Consider the following 22,704-nt stretch of genomic DNA (forward strand, 5'->3'; position numbering starts at 1 on the left):
AGATAAATTTCACAAAGAAAATGTGAATGACGTTATGATTAGTAAATTGCTCTCGTTAACACATTACATCATCGGACATAATTTCGCCAAGTCAAACAAGTCGTCACCAATCCCTGTATACTTTAAAAGGACTCAGTCAAGCTCTTCAATTTCTAATGTCACAGCGACACCTAACGGTAATATAACCCGGATCATCCTTCTCATTGCAGTCCAAAAGAGACGCAAGGTTAGGATCGCGTAAAAGCCAACGTAGCAGCATGAATTAGTCTATTTAGTAGGAGGCAGAAGTTGACTTTAACTTGAGAAGACTCGGGCTAAGTCCCATTCTGTACAAATGGGTTAAGACAATAGTTTGTACTTAGGCATAGACTATTAAAGCAATTTATTTTACAAACATTTACACCCTGAAAGCCCTCCCTGAAACATTAGGAAAAAACACTTCTCTAATTAGCAACTATAAATTTCCTTAGCGGTCTGGTGTATTATCCAATAAGGAAACAATCCTCCTTGTCTTTCAATTATGCTGTTTGTAGGCAATACATGAACAAGCAGACCAAGTGATAATATCTGTGGTTGGAGTGTACAGGACAGAAGGGAGGGGGTGGACTCTTTAGGAAACCAAATCTTGCAGAAGTTAGCTAGGGCAGTAAAGGAGATTGCAGCAGCTCTGCATATCTGAACAGACTTAAATTAAGGGCCATTGATTAAATTTACAATAGTGCATATTAATGTTAGATGTGACACATGGGCTTGTCCAAAGAGGAACAGTACTGCAAGATGTCATACGATCATTCATTTATGTTTTTTATTTTCAATGTGTAACACACAGTTAAATCTGAGTCATTGTCAGCACACAAGTACAGATGGTACATACATTTCTGACACTATTGAAATATGAAGTACAATACTTTTCTATCCAGTCTGATAATGAGTGAATCACTGCTTCACTTTGAAGTTCGATTTAGTTCGCTCAGGACCTCCCGCGTAAGCCTCTTGCTGTACCTGTTAATTTTGTGGTGTCCTGGCATCCACCCAAGGAGAAAACGCTGAAAGTCAGTCCAAGCAAAGGCAAATAACCCTCGCCACTCCTCCTCCAACTCAGCAAAGTTCACCTGCTCACTCACCGAAACTCTCAGCTCCGAAAAGTAGTAGTCCAGGTAGGCTGGAACTCTTTTCTCACACTCTCTTTCATCCATACAGCTGCCAAGAAAATAGATCACGTCCTTCATTCCACAGCCACCTCCTACATACTGGAAATCAACAGCAGCCACGCGTAACCCATCCTCAGAGAAACAGAAATTAGCCAGTTTGGCATCTCCGTGTAAAATTGTCTTAAAGCAGCAGAGGTTCAGTATCGAATCTATCTTCCCGGCAGCCGCTTTCAGTTTCTGATCAGCCATGGCCTCCAGCTCATCGGGCCGCGTTTCTAAGTGCCAATAAGTGCCCACAGGCCACAGGCCCTGTGGGGATACACCCAGGAAGAGGCCATGGAAGTTGGCAATCCAGCAGAGGCACGCTTTTACCTCAGCATCCCGCACACTCATTCTTCTCTCAGGAAAGCCCACTGCATCCAGGTCTTCCAAAACAATCAGCTGCTCGTCACCAAACGACTGGGCCGCCAGGCACAACGGGACCCGACACTGATCATTGGTGCTGTAGTTCTGGTACCAGTGACTCTCCACTTGATAGGACCGGACCTTGCGCTGGTGAGAGATGTCCGTGTTCCAGCCTCCTGGATGTCGGGACTCTTGGGGAAACATCACATGTTTGACCACTACAGATGGCCGGTCGCAGCCTTGCAAATGAATCCTTACAATCTGACCATAACCACTCCACAACGTCTGAATCTTGGCACCGATCTGTAAACTCTTTGCTGAACAGGCTTGCAAGATAAGGTCTTGATATTCCTGCTTCATTCTGACGTGAAATAAAAACGCCAGTTAGACCACACACGTTACTATTAAATACCATCACTATAATAATAATTATAGACTACCTAAACAACAATACAAGTAATAACAAAAATACTAAATGTTACGTCACTGCAGTAACAATCAGTATTCAGATTAGATGCCATGGAAAGGACTTCGTGAGCGGAATGACATCGCACATTTATCATTCCGAGAACGCGCTTTATAGCTAAATCAAGCTACACTCGTGTAATTGATTGGCAGTAACCATCTTAGCGCACCTACCTTAAATAGTTATCAATGTCAGTAAATGTTTCATTCCATTAACATACGCGATCTCTTCATCTCCAACGAACGCAGGAAGAAACACCCGCATTCGTACAGCTTCCGGTCCTTTCATGCCAGGTTCTCTGGGAAATGTAGTTATATCATAACCAAACGAAAACAAACGTTATCCTGGACAATAATTTTAAGTTTGGAGAGCAGAGGAACCGGTTATTTGACGTGCAGAAAACTAACGATTTACTAATTTTCCTTTACTAACTTAGGATATTCTGTCAAACCATACAAAATAACTTGGAAACATAACACTCCTATATAGATCACTGTCGGCGGCAACCGTAATCCTTTACGCCCAGTCCCTACATTTTGGTTTTAATGTTTTAACATTCTGTCTTCAAAATAAAACTGTGATAACAGTATATCGTGTATTTGGATTATTTTTATTGAATAATGTGCCTTGGAACAAGATTCCTTTTGGGGTGGGCTGCGTCCACTGTGTCAACTCACAATGTTTTGACTCCATGGACTGTCTATGTATACATTTGAAGGCCGATCGGCCTGAACAACGTTTATTGCGCTAAATCGTGATTGTTGGCAATGTTAGATTTAGCCAGATCGAACTTATCTGGTGTGTTAGCAAGCAAATAAGTAGCCTAGAAGTGTGTAAAAGAAAACAAACGTTTTAAGCTTTTGAAAATAGAAAGCGAACCCCTCCTAAGAAGTGAAGATTCTGCCGACAGCAGCACGATCGTGGTCTGCTAAATCTAGTGCTAGAATTAAGGTTATGACAGAAGCTACGCAACGTAGGAATGCTTTCATTTTATTGTCTCATCTGGCTTTTTGTTTATTGTAGCAGGGGGGTTTGGTCTTATGAATGATTGTTTTTGCTTTGCCCACTTTTACTGCACATTTTTGGGAACATTTTTAATATCACTTAGACAGAATATATGAACATAGTTTATTATAGCATAGAATTTAGCCTGCTGTTGTATTTCAGGCCTGTTCACTGGTCTTTGAAATGCATGCGGTATGGTACTCAGAGTTTTATCATACTGTTTTGTCATACTGAGTAAATAAAAACAATAAAACATTTTTAAAAGACCATCCCCCTGCCTCTAGCGGATATTGCCTTAAGCCAGTGTAATGAGTAAGACGTTTATTGTTATCAGTATATTTTGACCGGAACAAACTGTCGATGAAACTAGACTTTTTTGTTAAAACGACAAAAGCACAGGGAAATATAAGTAAAACGTTTGCTCTCTATTCATTCCCAGCGACAGGACTGACCCACTGGTATTCTGTCTCCCATTTAGACCTTATTTCAAGGGTCAAAAAACAAACGAATGCTTTGCATAAAAGCCATCATGCTATAATTAAGTTCATCAAAGGCTTATTATAATGACCCGATTATTAAATCTGTTGCTGGACCACTGAAAGCTGTGAGCTAGGTAGGATTGGTGATGTGCACCCATGACAGAATGTAATTACTTTAAAGTTTAGTCTAGATGTCATCACTTAATTACTTTAAGAAATGTTATAAGCACTGATAAGCTGACCTTTCTCTTTCTTCAAAAGGTATTTTTCATATTTCATTCCTGCTGTCCAAGGCTGCTCAGTCTTGCCTCTCAGAGTCCTAGTCTTGTGCATCAATGGACATTTATTGGTTCATTTCCAGAAAAATTAACATAAAATTTCAGTGTCTGAAAAACTATTTTTACACAATAAAATTAAACAGATTTTTTTCCGGCACAATAATTTACTATGCAAAGCACATTAAATGGTAAAAACCAACCTAACCTTCTCAGCATGTTATGGCTGTGAACTTTACATGTATATAATACCACAACTGTAGGACTGCTTTTAACTATTTGTCAATCTGCCATATTTTCCCCTGCACAAGAAACAACTAGCAAGTGATAGATCATTTGTTGTATGTAGCCCACAGTTTAAATTTAAAAGCTCAGTTTATGCTATGCAATACATATTATGCAGTTTCCTAAACAAGTTCCTGACAAAGCAAAAGTCAAAATCCAAAGGCAGCCTGACTCTGAATAACTAAATATCTCTTTCTCCTTCAAAAAAGTTATTTTCTGTTTAAGTAATTTTACAAATACAACATTTGTCAGATGCTCTAAAGCAATTTACATATGTAACATATTTAGCTGTAGTGCATTATATGTGATCCTTGGTAATCAGTGTATGAACAATGTATGGGTTTTGCCTATATTTGGCCTCAGAAAGATGCCTCTTCAGTGTCCAGCAGTAGTCTGCCAACAAAGAGGGGATCCGCTTACCTTAGTACTGCTTTTCCATATTGTACATAATGACACATGAGTATACTGGAACATAAAAAGACTATGGGAGAGATTATGAAAACATATTTTGCAAGAAGCAAAATTACTGTCAGTTGAATCAGTTGATGTGTTATGAAAGGGTTCCATGTTTCAGTAAAGACTTATTTATTCTGTGATGCCATCTGTTTTACTAGTGCATTGTGAACTATGACTAATATTTAATATGTTCTTTCCAGTTGGATGCATTTGTTTTCTTGGCTATAGTTAAAGAGATTAATAATGCGTTTCTGTGTTTATTGAGCAAGTCAAGCTGTGTTAAACCTCTGTGCAAGCATAAACATGCAGATGCTGGAATGTTACTGTTTAAGATCGATGAGCGTGTGTGGAGTTACAAGAGCTACAGTTGCTCAGAATGTGTAAACCAGTCAGCAGACACACATAGCTGTATGCAATCTTCAGTTCTGCTAAAAACAATGCTGTGTGATGTTGAGTTCTGTGAACATCTTTGTATTGAATAAGGTTTGCTTTGCATTACTAGTTGAAAAATATGTGTTATTGTTGCTTTTATTGTGTTGTCAGGATTACACATAAGTCTAGAAAGTTTAGTAGTTAGTTTTTGAGGGCTGTGCAGGTTTATGATGTCTTTGATACGATGAATGGATCTTTGTTTAATAATGAATTTCAGTTTTTTATACAATACTGAAGAAGCTGATGTCTATCAATAGTATTTTTCTGTATTATTTTTGTGAAAACGTTATGAAGCAGTAATTTTTGAAAATGTGATGGATCTCATAAATCCCCCTTTTTTCCATAAGTACAAATGTGTGTTGCCAGCTTTGAAATCTGTACTGTGCCAAATTGGTGTGCCAGCGATGTTTTAGTGATTTTGTGTGTGTTCCACCATGCTGACAGAGTTGTCAAGATAACAAGGTTTTTAAAGTATTGTACGTATTTTATAGATGAATTACATCTGAGATTCAAATATTCTAAAATTGTATTTGTTCAAGTTCCTGCCATGAACTGATTTACTCTAATAAATTTGCATTATCTAAGCCCTATTGCCTACTCACTTATAGGAAATATGAGTATTAGTGTCTTGATACCCTTTACCATTTACCATTTGTTTGCAATTTAAATTATGAGATGTCAACAGAATTTAACCAAGACTACAAAACAAACACTAAAAATATTATTCATTGACCCCTGTTTGACATCAGAGTCCATTGCCCAGTACACAGCATAACTAAAGTAATGAGATAAACACGCTAGCTACTACAGTCCATAGTCAACAGCATCAGTGATTCAGCAAAGTCATTGATACATTCAAAATGTAAAAATTAAAACATCCATGATTATAATGAACGTATAAAACACATATACTAAGCTACTGAAGAAATCACAATGTGGTGGTGCAGACTCTAGTTTTTCAGTGCCTATCTGCAAGGTAAATATGGATCTGGAAAGTACAACATGTGATAGCATTTTGAAGATATAAACTACAACATGATCCCTTTGGTGGCTCATACTTTACTAATAAAATAGATCCAGATGCCAATTTTATGATCGAATCCAACAGAAAGTAATCAAAATATCAAGATCACTGTAAATTGCTTTAAGGCTAGATAAAGATTAATCCTGTTTCCCCAGTACCTGTTATCAAGAAGATCAATGCATTACATAGTTGTCTAAAAGACATCCACTAAGAGGTCACATGTGCCAAAGATGTCTAAAATACATCCAGTGAGAGGTCACGTGTGCCAAAGATGTCTAAAATGGGATTCCCTTTTTGTCTCCCAGTTTCTTCCTCACCACATCTGATCTGTTCTTTGCCACTTTCCTCTTCGGCACATTAGGTCTTGATTTTCTGCTATATGACAATGTCTGATACTAAATGTGTTGTAAAAATAAATTTGAACCGAAATTTAAACTGAGAATTACAAAGAAGATAAATCAACTGAAACAGAGTAAAACAGCTATCTTTATTTTTGTAATGTAATGTCAGGCAAATTAGGATTTTATAGACCCACAGATGTTGTTATTTACAAATAGACAACCACAACTTTTTTTTATTTAGAAATGACATTTTATTTTTTCACAACTATGGGCATTTGCTGTCATTGTCTAAATTTCTGTTTTGTTCAAGTAATCGTGAGCTGTTATTCATAAACCTTAAAAAATGTGACCAACTTTAAGACACTGCCTTGCTGATTTTCTGGTGAGATACCACAAGAGGGCAATACTTAATTCCGCCTGCTGTTATGTTGCGACATCTCGTAGAGTAAGTAATGCCGCGGCTGCGCAGATTCGTTTAAAAAAAAATTACATGGTGGGAGACACGGAAAGACCACGGCGTAGCATTCAGCTGTAACTAAACAATGGCGACTGCGGCGACTGCGGCGGGTGGAACGGGTTCGGGGGGACCAGCAGCCAGTCAGGCAGGCACCGGTGCCTCGGTTGGTAGGAAAAAGGACGGAGGGCCATCGTCTAAATTTTGGGAGAGCGCCGAGACAGTCTCTCAACTTGAGACGGTGCGACTGTGGATTGGAAAACACTACAAGAAGGTTAGCCAGCTAACGCGTCTGACTGGGCTAACGTCCATTGATCCGGAGGCCCGCGCTCATGCACAATAGGCGTAGAGAGCAGCTGGCTGGGCCACAAGCAACGTTTGTCGACATCCGCCGTGTCGCGGCCAGTTTGGTATAGTTTTGGCGAAACATTAGAATTTATTTGGAATGGAATGTTATCCGTGAATTGCCGTGAATATGTGCGATTTTGTTCCTGTAGCTGTAACTTACGGTCGATAAAGATCACGTAGCCTAGCCAGTAAGAGTTAGCTTAGCTATCGCCTAATGTTTTGATAGTTCAGCTAGCTAGCCAGCCGACTAACAGGTTTCCTTATTAGGTAGCTAGGGTTAGCTCAGTTAATAGTTGTGGTTGGTTTAAGAATACAGGCCAGCTCGTTCGTGTCAGAAACAACGTTATATGTGACACATGTCTTTTTGAGAAGTAGGCCTAATATTGTTCTAACCTTAAAGCATCAACTGGTTGTAGTCGGACAACGGTTGTAGGTAACGTTAAAGAATAACTAACCTAGCTAGATGTGTTACGGGGGGTTGTATTAAATTGAGCTAGTTAGGTACCTTTTGTTAATTATGAAAAACTGGCTCGCTGTGGCAAAACGTGTCACGAACCAACTGGTTAAGTAGCCAACTAAAGACTTGTTTTATTTCATAGTAGTTTGGAATTTTGCAATTTATTCGCAGTTTAATAAGCAAGTTAGCCAACGGTAAGCTAACAAGGAAGCCAGGCTTTTTCTGATGACAGTGATCATAAATCGTATTCTTGTTGACATTGTCCCTTTACCACGTGGAGCTTAGATGCTCTCTGAATGCGGTATTTTGTCCAATATGTGTTTAAACTGCAACTCCAGTGGTACCTTTTTCCGTATAAAAACGCAGAACAGTAGGGGCTGAAGGTATTGTATTGTGGTCCCTGCAGTATGTCCAAACCGACTCTCCGTCCTGCAAGTCTTTGGCAGGACTGGTGGTGCAACTGCTTCAGTTTCAGGAGGATGCGTTTGGGCGGAGGGTGAGCAATCCAGCCCTCACCAAACTGCCTGTAAGTGTTTTTACACTTTGGTTTGCCAACACCTTGGGATGAACAGAATAAGTCCATGATTTTACACAATAACGTTTTTTTCTTGTGCAGTATCACATATGTGCCTTTGTGCAAGCAATTACAATATCGTAGTTCCTACATTTTAGAGAGCGTTACCTTCAGAACAGTTCCATCCTGAATGGACATTGGCATAGCTGACAGTTGCTGGTATGGATTTTTAGGCAAAGAGCTTCTTGGACTTCAAAGCAGGTGGAGCACTGTGTCACATTCTGGGATCTGCCTACAAGTTTAAGAGTGAGCAGGGCTGGTGAGTGGCACGTTGAGGCTGTTTGTGACTTTTGACAATAACAGACAATAACAGGGTGATGCTGTGGCAAATGTTTCACAATGATGATCTCCATAATTTCGTGAAGGTCTTTGGCTACAATTCTGGGCATGCAAACTCTGTTCATAGTGTGTGGCTTGGTCTGCGGGGGTTTGTATAATTGTCATTGTGTTGTATAATTGTCATTATTCAGGAGAAGATTTGATCTGCAGAATCCATCCAGAATGGACAGGAATGTGGAGATGTTCATGAACATTGAGAAAACACTTGCTCAGGTAAGTTTTCTATTGCCTACACAACTGAAATGAAACTGGGCTCTGGATTAGAAGTCTTTTTTTTAGAAGTTTTTGATTCATTTAATTGTTTCCTGCAGAACAACTGCTTGACTCGGCCTGTTGTCTATATCGTGTCTGACATGGACCAAAAGCAAGCAAGCAAACTCAAAGACATCATTAAGAGACATCAGGTTAGACACATCTAACATGGTAGTCAGTTTTGAACTTAGCAGACTGATTTAGGGAGATACATTTTAAAAAAAGTTAATGTTCATTTTGTTTTTGGCTCTACTCCAGGGCACAATTACAGAAGACAAGTCCAAAGCCACCCATGTCATCTGCCCCTCCCCCTCTCAGCCTGAGGAAGGTACAGCTTGTACAGTCCAAACCAGTCATATACCTTCATCTTAACCATGTGTTGCATGTATGTAATGTTATGAATATTGTTATTTCCTGTTGCCTTTATGCCTATAATGAAGGTCCATTCTGATCCCCAAAACATGGCTTTGGATCATTTTAGTTCACAACATATGTAATGTGTCAAAAACACCCAATAGTGATGCTTGTTGACGTTGTGTTTTTTTTCCCATTTTTTTACTTCATGATGCCCATCATTGCCCACAATGACAAAAGAAAACAATCGAGATATGATGTTGGTCCTGTACCATGACATTTTAAGTCAGTAGTGTATTGTTACGCCCCCTTGGTTGATTTGCTAATACCAGCTGCATCGACATGTTCTGTTTTCCAGAGGAGTGGTTGCGTCCTGTCATGCGCAAAGACAAGCAGGTGCTGGTTCACTGGGGCAATTACCCAGACAGGTATGTCCTCCACTGTCCACTGAACTGGAAAATTTATTCTTTTTAACCCTGTGATGAACTAGTTTTCCTTCCTGTCCTGAAAGCTCTCACATTGCTGTGCTGGTTTATTGTGCTGACAGTTATGACACCTGGGTGTCTACCAGTGATGTGGATGGGGACGTTGAGGAGCCGCCAAGCTCAGAGAAACCTTGGAGGGTGAGAATACATAGAAACTGTGTGTGTGTACATTTTCAGCACGAACACTGTTGTGGAATTGGGACAATTTTAATAGACTGCAGAAAACAAGGTTAAGGCTGTGCTGAAGGAGCTGCCTAAAGACGTGTATGGTGGGGGCGTTCTCGGAGAGAGAGAAACCAGGGCCAGTGTCGTGGATTACCTTTGTCCTTGCCTGTCGCAGGTACATGCCAAATGGGTCTTGGACATGGATGCCTTCAATGAGTGGATGAACGAGGAGGACTACGAGGTGGATGAGAACAGGAAGTCAGTCAGCTTCCGCCAGCGGATCTTCCCCCGAGAGGAGGAGGTAAGCCTGTGGCGTCTGCTGTGTTGGCTGTGTTCAGTAATGAGCCACTCAGGCCTGTGTGGCTCCCGTCATTCATGTGTCTGTCACCCACACGCTCTACCTCTTCCTCACGCCACCTTTCCTCATCCCCCGCCCCGCCACGTCCCTCGTCACCCCCACCCCTTGGTGTGTGAGAGACCGTTCCATTCTCTCATTCTTGCATTCTCTCGCTCTTTCTCTCATCCCTCACCCGTTGCTGTGGTTAACGATCAGTCTTCCCGTACACCCGATCGAAAGGAGCGCAAGTCCCTGGCGAGCAGCAAGAAAAGGCGTCGCTCCCCTTCGCCCCCAAGTACCCCTGCCGAGTCCCGCAAGAAGGGCGCAAAAAAAGGGTAATTAACCCGCACACCAGCGTGCTGCTGCAGGAAACCTGTGCTGCTCGCTGTGGCCTTTTCCACATGCTCACTTACCATTAGGTTCAGCCTGTTCAGTCAGGTCCTTTTATCTTTTTAATGTTGACATTGCTCGTTTACTTCAAGGCCACTTAGTCACAGTGGCTTTCAGAGACCTGCAGTGAACCGAGTTGGGGCCCTGTTTACACTTACTCGTTTAATGGGTCTTGAGTATCTGGATTGTGTATGATAAGATTTTAACCACATGTATTTATGCATATCTGGTTAGCCAGCTTAAAATCTGATTGCTATTGATTGTTTGTTTGTTTTTTCTTGTTTCACTATAAATAAACAAACAATGATGGCCACTTCCATAGATGCAATTTTGTCTGTGTTTGTTGTTTTCCTAAAGGTAAGGGAAGACGGAAACTGCTGTTTCCACTTTTGAGGTGGTTCTAGGATGGTTACATAGTGTGGCACTGTGGGGGCACACTGGGGGGGCCACTGTTTGTGGCTCAGAGAGAATGACAGGGTTACATCTGTATTTAATGCTTCTCCTACCTTTTGTGGCTGACCTATCTGGATGCAATCCCAATACTCGACACATGAAACGACTAACTGTAAACTGCATCTTCATGTTGGACCCAGTTCTCCTCCTGTTCTAAAGGTTTTTGGTCCGTTGGCTTTCAAGTGGATCTAGGCTCGTCTCCAGCTTAGTTTCAAATGGATATGATTAGTGTAGGATTCAGGTTGACACACTCATCTTTTGCACTGGGGTTTGCAGGAACCCAGGGCCCCACTGGAAGCGGCGTGGTCATCGCGAGGATGACGAACAGGATGAAGACCTCACCAAGGACATGGAGGACCCGTCACCTGTGCCAGGCATGGAAGAGGTCTCGCTGCCAAAGAACGGTGAGCACATCACCGTTGCATGGTTGCTCATGCATAGACACATGCATGCATCCATATGCCTCATTTAAATTTACATTGCATGTGTACGTTAATTCATTCTGAAGCTTGTTAAAATCATGGAACCAACTTAAGCGGTAAGATTTTGTTTTAATTGACGTTTTCATGCACCTGTGTTCAAACGAGAGCATGGGTGCATGTGGCTTTTTCTTTTTTTTAACTAATGTAATCAATGAAGGAAAAAAAATCAAACAACGTTGTTAGTACAGACAGGTACTCAAGTGATTTATTATGGGGGCTATCTGCATGCTCTAGACTCCTTTCAACTGTCCTGCTTTTGTCTTATAGGAATTACTGTGGAATTTTGTAGGAATTACTGTGTTGCTGTTTTGCTTGTTTGCTTGTAATGCCCTCATATTTGCCTGGTACCAGGGGAGATGTGCGTGGATTTCATATGTTCAAGCAATATTGTCTTTCGAGGGGGAATGGTTGTTGATTTATTTGTTCTTTTCAGGGTTAATGATTGTTAACTTAAGGAGTGATCGGGTCGAAGTTTTAGCCAAGCGGTTTAATTTTATATCGGTGCAAGAGGTTTACTTTTGATTTGGCCTAGAGTCTTCCTGTTCATCTTTTTAGTCACAAGATGAGGTGAAACACAGGGCATCCCTTCTAAAAAGAGGTGCCCAACACTAGTGTGGAAGCAGCTCTAGGTTTAACAGTATTCATCTTTGATCTGGGTGGTGGTGGTAGTGAGCCTTGGCAGCGTGTCAGTGTTGTGTTGCACGTGACTATGTGCCCTCCTTATTTACCCCCTCCAATTACTTGTTGACATTTGCCATTTTCCTGCTTGCAGTCAATCAGAAGAAAGACAGCGAGAATGCCCCAGTGAAGGGAGGGACAGTAGCTGATCTGGGTAAGAGTGCCCTCTGTCTACAGGGTGCTACTTCCTGTTTGATGATTAGTAAATGGTGCTTGATCTGATGAATGCTGACATGTTCCTCTCTCCCTTAGATGAGCAGGAAGATGGGTCAGTCACGTCTGGGGGCAAGGTAAGAGATGTGAGGGCTTTGCTTGGGTTCTCTTTTAGTAGATCTGGGAGGGTGGTGTCTTATTTCAAACGCAAGATACCCAGCTCTCTTGCAGCTAGATTGACGTGTAGACTCAGTTTTGCTGACATGCATTCTGTGTAGGACTGGTTGTGTGTTTCTGGTTTAGTCCATTAAAATGAGTCAGGAAGAGCAGCGTGCACAGTGAGTTGCTGCTTTGTGGTTTTGGTGTTTCGTTGTCACATGGTTATCATGGTTTGTGTTCTCTGAGCTGCTGCTTCAATAATCTGTGCAATAATCTGATCACTTTTAACTGACCTGCAGTTCAATTAGAGTTGACTGGAGGGTTTTGGTGTGAACGGTTGCCTGTGTGTATGTGATTGACAGGACGATGAGGACCAGGGTAAAATGGACGTGAACCGTCTCATGGACTCTGGCGAGGATAACGTAACCGAGCAAACCCATCACATTATCATTCCTAGCTACTCGGCCTGGTTCGACTACAACTCGTAAGAGCTTCCCTTGTCACGTGTTTGTGTGTTTATATAACATCAGAGCTGCAGTGCAATTATTGTTGGTCTGTTCATGGTGTATTGGAGTGTGTTCTGATTTAATTTAAATATGTGCTGAACAGTTCAAATAATAAGGACATGCATTCATGTTTGGAAACCCAAAAAAGCTTGTAAAATGTAACTGGGGTCCAGCCCTACATCTGAGGGATTTGAGAGCATTCCACTCCACCGGTGCTGAGTCACGTGTGTCTTTGTTTTTCTTGTTCTAGCATTCATGAGATAGAGAGGCGCGCTCTGCCAGAGTTCTTCAACGGCAAGAATAAGTCGAAATCTCCAGAGATGTAAGTTCACACAAGTGGGTAAGCTGCATGATACGACCAAGTGGTACTTTTAAGTTCAACCGGGTGGTAACAAATATATAAACCCTAAATATTTTTATTATTGGACACTGATACCTTCTCCTTTAATGTTCCTTCTTGTGCAGCTATCATATTTTTACTTTTCTGTGATGTCTCTCTTTAAACTCTTAGCTGTGTATTTTCTCTGACTGCTGTTTCCATTCTCTGCTCAGATATCTGGCATATCGTAACTTCATGATTGATACCTACCGGCTGAATCCTCAGGAGTATCTGACATCTACTTCCTGCAGACGCAACCTCACTGGAGATGTGTGTGCCGTGATGAGGTACTCGCAAATTTTTTGCTTTGCTATAAAATGGTGGGCAAGCTATCTAATGCAGAAATCCTAAAAGGCAAACGTTAGCTCATGATGTTCACTCTCAACCTCTTCTTTAGAATCACCTGCCTTCTACCTGTGTTCACTAGCCATAATGGGTGTTTTTTATATGTGTAAATGTGCGACCTGCGGCTATGCAAAAATTGTCAAATATCCTGGCAGCGGTCAGAGCACAGATGGAACTGTGGTCAACACTAACTGTTTGTGGCAATAGATGGCCTTTTGTCTCTAACCCCATATTTATATATATTTATAAGCACACAGTAGTGTGCTTGTGAATGTCAGTGACTGGCACTGTGTTGTCTGTCTGTCAGGGTGCATGCGTTTCTGGAGCAGTGGGGCCTCATTAACTACCAGGTGGATGCAGAGAGCAGGCCACTACCCATGGGGCCCCCACCCACACCCCACTTCAATGTGCTGGCAGACACTCCCTCTGGCCTTGTGCCTCTACACCACCGCCCCCCGCAGGTCTGTGGAAGAACAACTCCCCTTCTGTTCTATGTAAAATTGTGTGATCACTATCCAAATGATTTAATGGTTTTAATGCTGTTATACATGAAATCCGATAAGACCGGAGTTTTACACTGATCCTTCAATTTAGATGGGTAATAATTAAGTAAAGACTTTCATTAAGGCCTTGATGTTTTGATGACTTTTCCTGATCAACAATCATGACCAAAACTTTCTTGCTGTCTGCCAGATTCCCTCTGCTCAACAGATGCTGAACTTCCCAGAGAAGAGCAAAGACAAGCCCTCGGACCTGCAGAACTTTGGCTTGCGGACTGACGTGTACTCAAAGAAAAACTCCAAGGTGAGCAGCTTCCTCAGGACACTGCAGGCACACTGCAGCCTAAAGGTGTGTTAGTAAGTCATCTTTCTAGGCTACAACTTTATTTTTTAAGGTGGTTTTAACGTACGTGTGTGTGTGTGTGTGTGTGTGTGTGTGTGTGTGTGTGTGTGCGTGCATGTGTGCGTGTGCGTGTGCGTGTGCGTGCATGCTTGTTTGCAACTGTGTCAATTCCAGAGCAAGGGTACAAGGGAGTGGACTGAGCAAGAAACTCTGTTACTGTTGGAGGTGAGACCACTGACCAATTACAGGAGGCAGAAGTTCAGTTTTCTGTTCAAATCTTTTTACACAATGTTCTCCTGGAATCAGATTCATTTTCATTTCATAATGAAATTGTCCTGATGTGGAGAATGAGGTGACTGCTCCTGAAATGAACTAAAACCTGATTACTGAAGTATCAGTTGCATTCCTTTTAATAATAATGTTAAACTAGGTTCTTCTAATTTTAGTTTCACCACAGCATTTCTCTCTCCTGTTCTTGGAAAACCTTGCTGCACAACCCATGTTTAGAGGTTTTCCTTGTTCTGTCTTTGTTTTTCTCTCATCATAGCTCCCAACAAAGCTAAAGCTTTCAAGACAAGACAAGACTCTAAAGACAAGACTCTAAAGTCTCCGATTACCCCTCAGACATGTTTGGAGCTGTTGTATAATCGTAGTACACGGGCTTTGAGTCCTAAGCTAGGTTTGACCCTGAATGGGACATTAGCCAGGTGTCGTGGTGTGATTGGCTCTCTGTGCTTTGCTCTGACTGCCGCAGGCCTTGGAGATGTACAAGGATGACTGGAACAAGGTCTCGGAGCACGTGGGCAGCCGCACACAGGATGAGTGCATCCTGCACTTCCTGCGGCTGCCCATTGAGGACCCATACCTGGAGAGCCCAGAGGTGGCACTCGGACCCCTGGCCTACCAGCCAATCCCATTCAGCCAGTCGGGAAACCCCGTCATGAGCACCGTGGCCTTCCTCGCCTCGGTGGTGGACCCCCGAGTGGCTGCAGCCGCCGCTAAGGCTGCTCTGGGTGAGCATACGTGCCTCCCCCCCCTCCTGCCTTAATGTAGAACCACTCAAGACTTTATCTGACATGTTCATCTAATAGGTATGTTACAACAGTAAAGGACAGGTGCACTCTGATGTCGTTAGGCTAACATAGGAGCAGCACCATTGTGCTTGTTTATTCACGTGTGCGTCCACGTATCTTGCGGTGTAGAGGAGTTTTCCCGCGTGCGTGAGGAAGTCCCGGCGGAGCTGGTGGAGGCTCATGTGAAGAAGGTTCAGGAGGCGGCGCGGAGCACGGGGAAGGTGGACCCCTCCTACGGCCTGGAGAGCAGCGGGATCGCTGGCACTGCACCCGACGAGCCCGACAAAACGGGTAATTACACGCCCGTGCAGCCTCACGTGCCTTCGCACACTAGCCTCACACACCTGAGCATGCGCACGCATGCATGCTAGCCTCAGACTCACCCACATTCACTCATAGTGCTGTGTTTATGGCAGGGATTTTGGTTCCCAAATGTGGCTGATTCACCTTCGCAGCACATTAGAGGCCTTCATGAGTAGAAGAGATTGCGTCTGAGCCAGGTGGAGGTTAATTTCTGGAATTACATGACAACTGTGTGAAGGCAAACCAGTGATGCTAATCCCCTCCCCCCAAACAAGCCCAGAATCCGTCCAGGGTGCAGGCGCCGGCATTCACAAAAAATGTGAGAACGCCCTAAGAAATGGTGCCTCCCAGAAAACTTGGAGTCTTCTCTCAATATGTCAGCAACAAAAAGCACCACCTGTGGGGCTGGATGGATAAGAGGGGACGCGTGCGTGCGTGTGGCTGGCCCATTTGAATTAGCACTTTATTGGCAGACGGGCTGCGGGTGGTGCTGCTGAAACTGGGTCAACTGATGTTGAGGACTGCTCCACTGCAGGCAGTTCTCCCTCTGTGCTCTCTCTCTCTCTCACGCTGTCTGTCTTTCTCATACACACAAGCACATGTATATTACTAATACATTTACTATTACCACTGGTGCTCCAGTAGCCCCAAACACAGCTGTTCAATTACTTTACTGCATTTTGCTATACACACACACACACACACACACACACACACGCACACCATGTGAAGCAATTCTGTTTTCTTGAAGAAATCCAGGTTCTACTAAGGGAATCTTTGTGATAATTTGCTCGTGTATCACACCAGGGAGATGTAGCTGAGAGGGATATGCACCTCAGTAATGGAAATCCCAAAGCCGCCCTGTGACTGAGATGGAGTGCGTGTGTTCCTCTCTGAACAAGCTTTCAGTTTTCAGTAATGGTATCAATTCTTCTTGTTCCCCCCTCCCAGAACCAGCAGAGGCTGAGAAGATGGACACAGACCCAGAGGCTCAGCAGGCAGAGAAGGTGAGAAGGGCTCTCCTCCTGCAGGCTTGGCCTCTCCAACCGCTCACATGGAGCTCCTGTGTTTTTATATTGTCATGTCAGAATTTGAAACGTTTTAAAAAAAGAATATAACAAAGGAAAGTCTGAATTAGTTTGCTGTGTGTGTGTGTGTATATATACGTGTTGTTTCAGGCGGAGTTGAAGGATGAGGCGGAGAAGGCCAGCGAGGCAACAGAGAAACCGGCAGAGGGAGAAAAGCTGAAGAGCGAGACGACTGAAAAGGCTGAGCGTGAGGAAGAGGAGAATGAAGGAGGGGAGGCAAAGGCAGCAGGTACCCTTCCCGTGCACACTACCCTCTCTTGGTGTGCAATGTCAACTAGATGCAGAGATTATTCTGTGCATTAAGAGAAATATGCAGGGTCATGGTGGCATGATTTCAGTCGTGCTATACTACCCGTTCCCTAGCATGCGGCACGCGCCCACACGCATGCTCACAGCGCAGGGCCAAACTTGTTCCTCTCTCATTTCTTCAGATCCCCCCCCCCCCCCCCAAGCTTAGTTTACCATGAAATGAAAACAGCAAAGCTATCACGTCTTTTTGAAAAAGCACCTCTGTGCTCCATCAGTGCATAGTGGCATGTGGCATGCCTAAGCCAGTCAGATGACCATAATCTCACTAGAGTTGGTGTGAAGCCCATGATGCTTTGGGCCTGTCAGTAGGCTGGACTCTCGCTGCTCGCTGTGGCACGGCTTCTGCCACCGTGGCTGTGGAATGCTAGTGCAGCTGGCCGCACTATCCAGGCATGGCCTGGATAAAGCAGGAACGGCTTCCATCTACTCATTAGTGTTCCTTTACCCTTAAGATGGTCTGTTTTCAGACAAAGATGAGGAGGCGATGGAGGTGTCTGCGGAGGGGAAGGAGGGGGAGGAGGTGCAGCCTCAGCAGCAGGACCTCAAGAAACTGGAGCTGGACGTGGGCGAGGGCAATATCGCCACCGCCGCAGCTGCTGCACTCGCCTCTGCTGCTACCAAGGCTAAGGTACACACACACACACACACACACACACACACACACACACACACACACACACAGCTTTTGTGCCCTTTTGTTCAACCTGTATACTTTTTCAGAAGGTGGTCTGTTCATGTCATATCCCCACAAGCCATTAGATGATATTTCTATTCATTTCTTTCTTTCTCGCTCTCTCCCTCTCTCCTCCAGCACTTGGCTGCTGTAGAGGAGAGGAAGATCAAGTCCCTGGTGGCCCTGCTGGTAGAGACTCAGATGAAGAAGCTGGAGATTAAGCTCCGTCACTTTGAGGAGCTGGAGACCATCATGGACCGGGAGAAAGAGGCGGTGAGCATCTCGCCCCTTTTGTCTTGCACTCAATCTGTGCCTAAACACATCAGATGTGACACAAGTAAGAAAGATTTGGTGTTGTGTTCTCCCTTCCCACTCTGTATGTGATCTGCGACACCAGGACTTGTTCATAATTGTGAGCACTGGTCTGGTTTCACTGCGTTCTCTCGTGAGCAGCTAACCTCAGACATGGGACATGACTGTGTAGTACAGGGCAGGTTAGCGAGGAATCACAGATGGAGACGACGACCCAGTTTAGTAACTGCAATTAGTGCATAAAGAATGTCTTTATATAACCCTGCCCAGCATTGTCCTGCAGCCTGTCTGCCAGCAGAGGGCAGCGTTCGAGGTGCTGTGTGTACACTGTTTGGCACCGGGCAGGAGGCTGTAGATCCTCTTTCTGGTAATGTCTAAATGCTAAACCACACCAATCAGCACCAGCATAGGAGGTCCTACGTGTCTGCATGCAGCACAGGTCCTCATAGGCAATAGGAACCACACTGCCTGTGTATTTAGTCCCATTGCGAACTGCTGTATGAAATCCATCTCCTGTGTTCTCCAGCTGGAGCTGCAGCGGCAGCAGCTGCTGACGGAGAGGCAGGCGTTCCACATGGAGCAACTGAAGTATGCGGAGATGAAGGCTCGGCAGCAGATGGAGCAGCAGGCCGCGGCCGCAGCAGCCCAGCAGGGCGGCGCCGTGCATCACGGGGCTCCTCCCCCCACTCCACACGGGCCCCCACCCCACGTCCCGCCTCCCCACGGACCCCTGCCAGGAATGCATCCTGGCCATCCCGGTCACCCCGGTCACCCCGGTCTTCCAGGTGCTGGGTACCCCCCCATGCACCACCCCATGGGACCCCACCACCCACCACAGACAGGTCAGCACCCATAAACCCGGCATGTGGGGTGAGGGACTGAGGATGTGCTTCTGTGTAAAGTCTTTGTTTTAATTTGGAGGGTGGAGGGTTCTTCAGCCGTCACAGCAAAGTCCTTGGGGATGATGAAGCAGTTATGACTCAGACACTAATAATTAGACATGCATGTTAATTATCCATCTCAGTGTGAGAGTGCCAGCCTTGCACTCTTGGAACACAGAGTTCTTTTATAAGTGTGTGTGTGTGTGTGTGTGTGTGTGTGTGTGTAGGACCGATGGTTGGACCGGGTCAGCCCATGCCTGGCCGCATGATGCCAGGACCTGTGGGACCTCCTCCAGGGGGCATGCCCACTATGATGGGCCCCAGACACCCTGGAGCCCCCAATGGCATGTGTGAGTATCTACTGTGCTTCTCTCTTGCTCTGTACATGTGTGCATCCCAGAAAGGATAGCTACATTTAGAGTGATGCTTCATATGCATGGAGGAAACATGAAATGTGTGCCTCATCGCATGCAGTTTGGAACTTTGCTAAGTCTTTTTTTTAATGGGTAAATTAACTAGGTGTTGTAACTTTTTTTCATGCTTATCTACTGATACAGATCCTGGTCCTCCACCACCTCCTGTACAGCCTGATGGGATGCCACCAGCTCCGGCATCTTCACTCCCCACACGTCCAGCCGAGAACTAATCCTTCTCCCCCCCACTCCCCCTTTCCACACACACGCACACACACACACACACACATCCACATACACACACGTTCACTAAAACACTTGAATTTGAGACAGTTAATCTATTTCAATATTACCCCACTCTCTTAACTCTCTACTGATTGCCTTAGGCTTTCTCCTTCAAAATCCTTCAGTTTCACCTCACCCACAAACACTCTTTGTTGTGGGTACAGAGTCAGAAATACTGCCTCTTCTGTGCATCCTGTCTTCACACTTAAATTCAGCCTTCCGGTTCCCTGTCTGGCCAGTAAGGGGCGCTGCTGTAGAGAGCGGAGCTATTTACACACTCGTGTTTGGCTTTGCTCCACAGAGGTACACGGCGGCTTGCGTATGGCTCTTCCCTGTAATGTGAGTGGTGGACCCTTAAATGTGTATATTGTGTTTAATCTATGTAAGCTAGACGTCCAGAGGGGGAGACAGGGGTCTCGGAGTGGGTGTGCGTGAAGAGCTTAAACCTACTGACTTACTTGACACCCTGTTCCTACTAACACCCTGTTCTCACCCTCTGAGCTCCCTCTTCAGAATCACACTGTAGCAATGAGCCAGCAAGCAGCTCTGCTCCCCTGCTGTAGATCTTCCAGGGCTGGGGCTGGGGTAAAGCAAGCATGTAGAGCAGGTCTCTGTTGGCAGTCCAGTGGAGCTTCCCTTCTTCCCTTATCTTTGAGAATCTACCTCTCCAATAGTATTCTGGACCTGTGTGTGTGTGTGTGTGTGTGTGTGTGTGTGTGTGTGTGTCTGTCTTTCCATAGCTTTATAAGGCAACAGTTTTACTGTGTAGAGTGAGAGGTGTTTTATGATACTCCGCTTGGTCACCTGCTCTTTACCCCGTAACGCTTTGGCCAGAGCACAGAGCAATGAGGTCTGGAGAGCAGATATATATCTCTCTCTCTCACACACACACGCGCGCGCGCACACACACACACTTCAGCACTCTGTAAAGATCTGAGCCAGGGTCATGCAGAGTGCAGAAACACACCACAACCCAGTAAGGTGTTGTAGAAAAGTGCCCATACTCTCTCTCTGGTTTGCTTTAGCTACCGTGCAGAAGTACTCTTAACACGCACCTGAAGCAGTGCTGATGGGAGGATGGTTCGATGCTTGTTTAGTAGCTGGCCCTTAGTGTTCCTCCTTTAGGTGCTCACAATGTAGCTGCCCTGCCTCACTCTACCTCTTTCTACTACCTCTCTCTCTCTCTCTCTCTCTCTCTCTCTCTCTTTCTCTTCCTCTCTGATCTGCCCATATGACTGCTGCATTACTGCTGTGTGGAGGCTTTTGGTCCTCCTTTTGCTCAGGTGATCCATGCCCCACGCTCAAACACCTTGCCTAATCTTTTACTCTACACTACACACGCATGCACGCACACATACACACATACACATAGACATACATGTTTCAAAAAATTCTGGGCTGTATATCTTACAACAGGAGTTAACCCCTATATATCCTTTATTGCTTATTGTTATTTTAAGGTAATGTATTTTTAAGAAAATAAAGTTTGTGTAGACTCAGCTATCATTGCTCATGGAAGTTTGTAGCTTTTACTTTTTTTAACCTGCACATTGGTACTGAGACCCAAACACTGTCAAATAAAATGGTGTCGGTTTTTGTTTTGTATGGATGATTTCCTGTGCTTTGTTGTCCCATGATGTCATTGCTGCTTCTGTTCTGATTACTTGATTCAACAAATACCACTTCATAAACAAGGGCACCGTCATTGATTTGAAGCTCCAATTTCTCCATTTCAGTCATATAGCTAAAAGCCGCTTGATTGCTAATTTGTCCCCTGGTTTCCAGCTGCTAAGCATGTAAGTTACAAACCAAGATCATGAGGTCCTTTTGTTAAAAAAAAAAAAAAAAAAGTGCAATTTTGCTCATCATGCAGAGTAATCTGGCATGGAGTGCATTTCCCCAGCAGAGAGCTTCTCTGCACAGTACAGCAGGAGTTAAGTGTGTCCTTATGGCCAGATGGGCTCGATATTGTTCAAGGACCCTCTTTTTTTTATTTCATCAGCCTCGTCTCAATGTGCAGCTCATGACTACAGTATATAACCACTAGTTCAGTAATAGCCAGAGGTAGCTTTCTTTCACAGTCATTTTCCTGCATTCCCATTGTGCTCCCAGCAAACTCTTTAAACTTGGTTGATTCTGCTGTGGGTCTTTTTAATGGATCAAGTTCTGTATGGGGCTACTGGCTGGCAGCATTATCAGGAAAGGGTATTCCATCAATTCCATGTCAAAAACTTGAGTTACACTACTAGATGACGATTAGATAAACATTTCCAAAAACGTTTATAAATAAAATAATTATTCTTAATCATTTGTGTGTGTCTAATCCATGAAAAATCTTTCAATCTACCCTGGTCTGAGTAAATCTGTCCTGTTACCATGTGATAAAATATATATTTTTTTTTTATTAATTTTATTTATCTAGTCAGTTTACTGCACTATTAACTCTCACTTAAGATGCTAGATAGGATGGTTTATGGTACTGATTTCCATCCATTCCTGTGCAGTGGATGGGTTTTCCCTGCTCTCTCTCTCTAAGATTAGTCGAGATAAGGGTCTTGCTAATGACGCCACAGCAGGCAGTGGAAGGTAAAGCTTGTGTTTAGGTAACAGCACAACCACCGATTTTAGTAGAACTTGGGGTCCTTCCCATCTCTAATGGATACTGTTCCACTCCATAAACTCACTCTCATTGAGAGCCAATTCACCCTTGCGCTGGTACGAAACCAAGTGCGCTGGGAGTTTGTGTTTAAACAGAACTCTCCCGGGTAGCTGCTGCTGTCTGTGTGCTTCCTTATTTGGTTTTCCTTGTGTTTTTACCAACTTGGAGACGCCTTTAGAAAGCTGAGGCGTTTGGTGGATGTTGGAAGTGTGTGGTGTTTCCTAATTAACCCCATT

At 44.0% G+C, this 22,704-nt stretch overlaps 2 protein-coding genes across 2 annotated transcripts; one reads left to right on the forward strand and one right to left on the reverse strand.

The window, feature by feature from the left end:
- Window positions 1-783: 783 nt before the first annotated feature.
- Window positions 784-2,303, reverse strand: pkdc (protein kinase-like domain containing). The gene is made up of 2 exons (XM_027005337.3): window positions 2,196-2,303; window positions 784-1,917 (listed from the first exon to the last, which is right to left on the reverse strand). The coding sequence occupies exon 2, from the start codon at window positions 1,914-1,916 to the stop codon at window positions 945-947; it is 972 nt and encodes a 323-aa protein (XP_026861138.2). The 5' UTR covers window position 1,917; window positions 2,196-2,303; the 3' UTR covers window positions 784-944.
- Window positions 2,304-6,807: 4,504 nt separating this feature from the next.
- Window positions 6,808-21,414, forward strand: smarcc1a (SWI/SNF related BAF chromatin remodeling complex subunit C1a). The gene is made up of 28 exons (XM_035526370.2): window positions 6,808-7,047; window positions 7,985-8,104; window positions 8,326-8,411; window positions 8,623-8,704; window positions 8,803-8,895; window positions 9,002-9,071; window positions 9,456-9,525; window positions 9,645-9,720; window positions 9,923-10,048; window positions 10,301-10,419; window positions 11,204-11,331; window positions 12,182-12,241; window positions 12,340-12,377; window positions 12,762-12,883; window positions 13,156-13,227; window positions 13,458-13,571; window positions 13,937-14,090; window positions 14,323-14,433; window positions 14,647-14,697; window positions 15,227-15,485; window positions 15,675-15,836; window positions 16,800-16,855; window positions 17,027-17,165; window positions 17,713-17,873; window positions 18,057-18,191; window positions 18,757-19,072; window positions 19,339-19,461; window positions 19,669-21,414. Exons 1-28 carry the CDS (start codon window positions 6,862-6,864, stop codon window positions 19,755-19,757), a joined length of 3,318 nt encoding a protein of 1,105 aa, XP_035382263.1. The 5' UTR covers window positions 6,808-6,861; the 3' UTR covers window positions 19,758-21,414.
- The last annotated feature ends 1,290 nt before the right edge of the window (window positions 21,415-22,704 follow it).

The sequence above is a fragment of the Electrophorus electricus genome, chromosome 1 (genome assembly GCF_041902795.1).
Source record: "Electrophorus electricus isolate QZ-2024a chromosome 1, ASM4190279v1, whole genome shotgun sequence".
Taxonomy (NCBI): Eukaryota; Metazoa; Chordata; class Actinopteri; order Gymnotiformes; family Gymnotidae; genus Electrophorus; species Electrophorus electricus.

Excerpts from the sequence above, each read along its gene's own strand:
- pkdc (XM_027005337.3), bottom strand. The coding sequence starts at position 1,916 with ATGAAGCAGGAATATCAAGACCTTATCTTGCAAGCCTGTTCAGCAAAG.
- smarcc1a (XM_035526370.2), top strand. The coding sequence starts at position 6,862 with ATGGCGACTGCGGCGACTGCGGCGGGTGGAACGGGTTCGGGGGGACCA. Across the intron at positions 8,896-9,001 it reads ACATCATTAAGAGACATCAG|GGCACAATTACAGAAGACAA; the intron begins GTTAGACACATC and ends GCTCTACTCCAG. Across the intron at positions 15,486-15,674 it reads CGCCGCTAAGGCTGCTCTGG|AGGAGTTTTCCCGCGTGCGT; the intron begins GTGAGCATACGT and ends CTTGCGGTGTAG.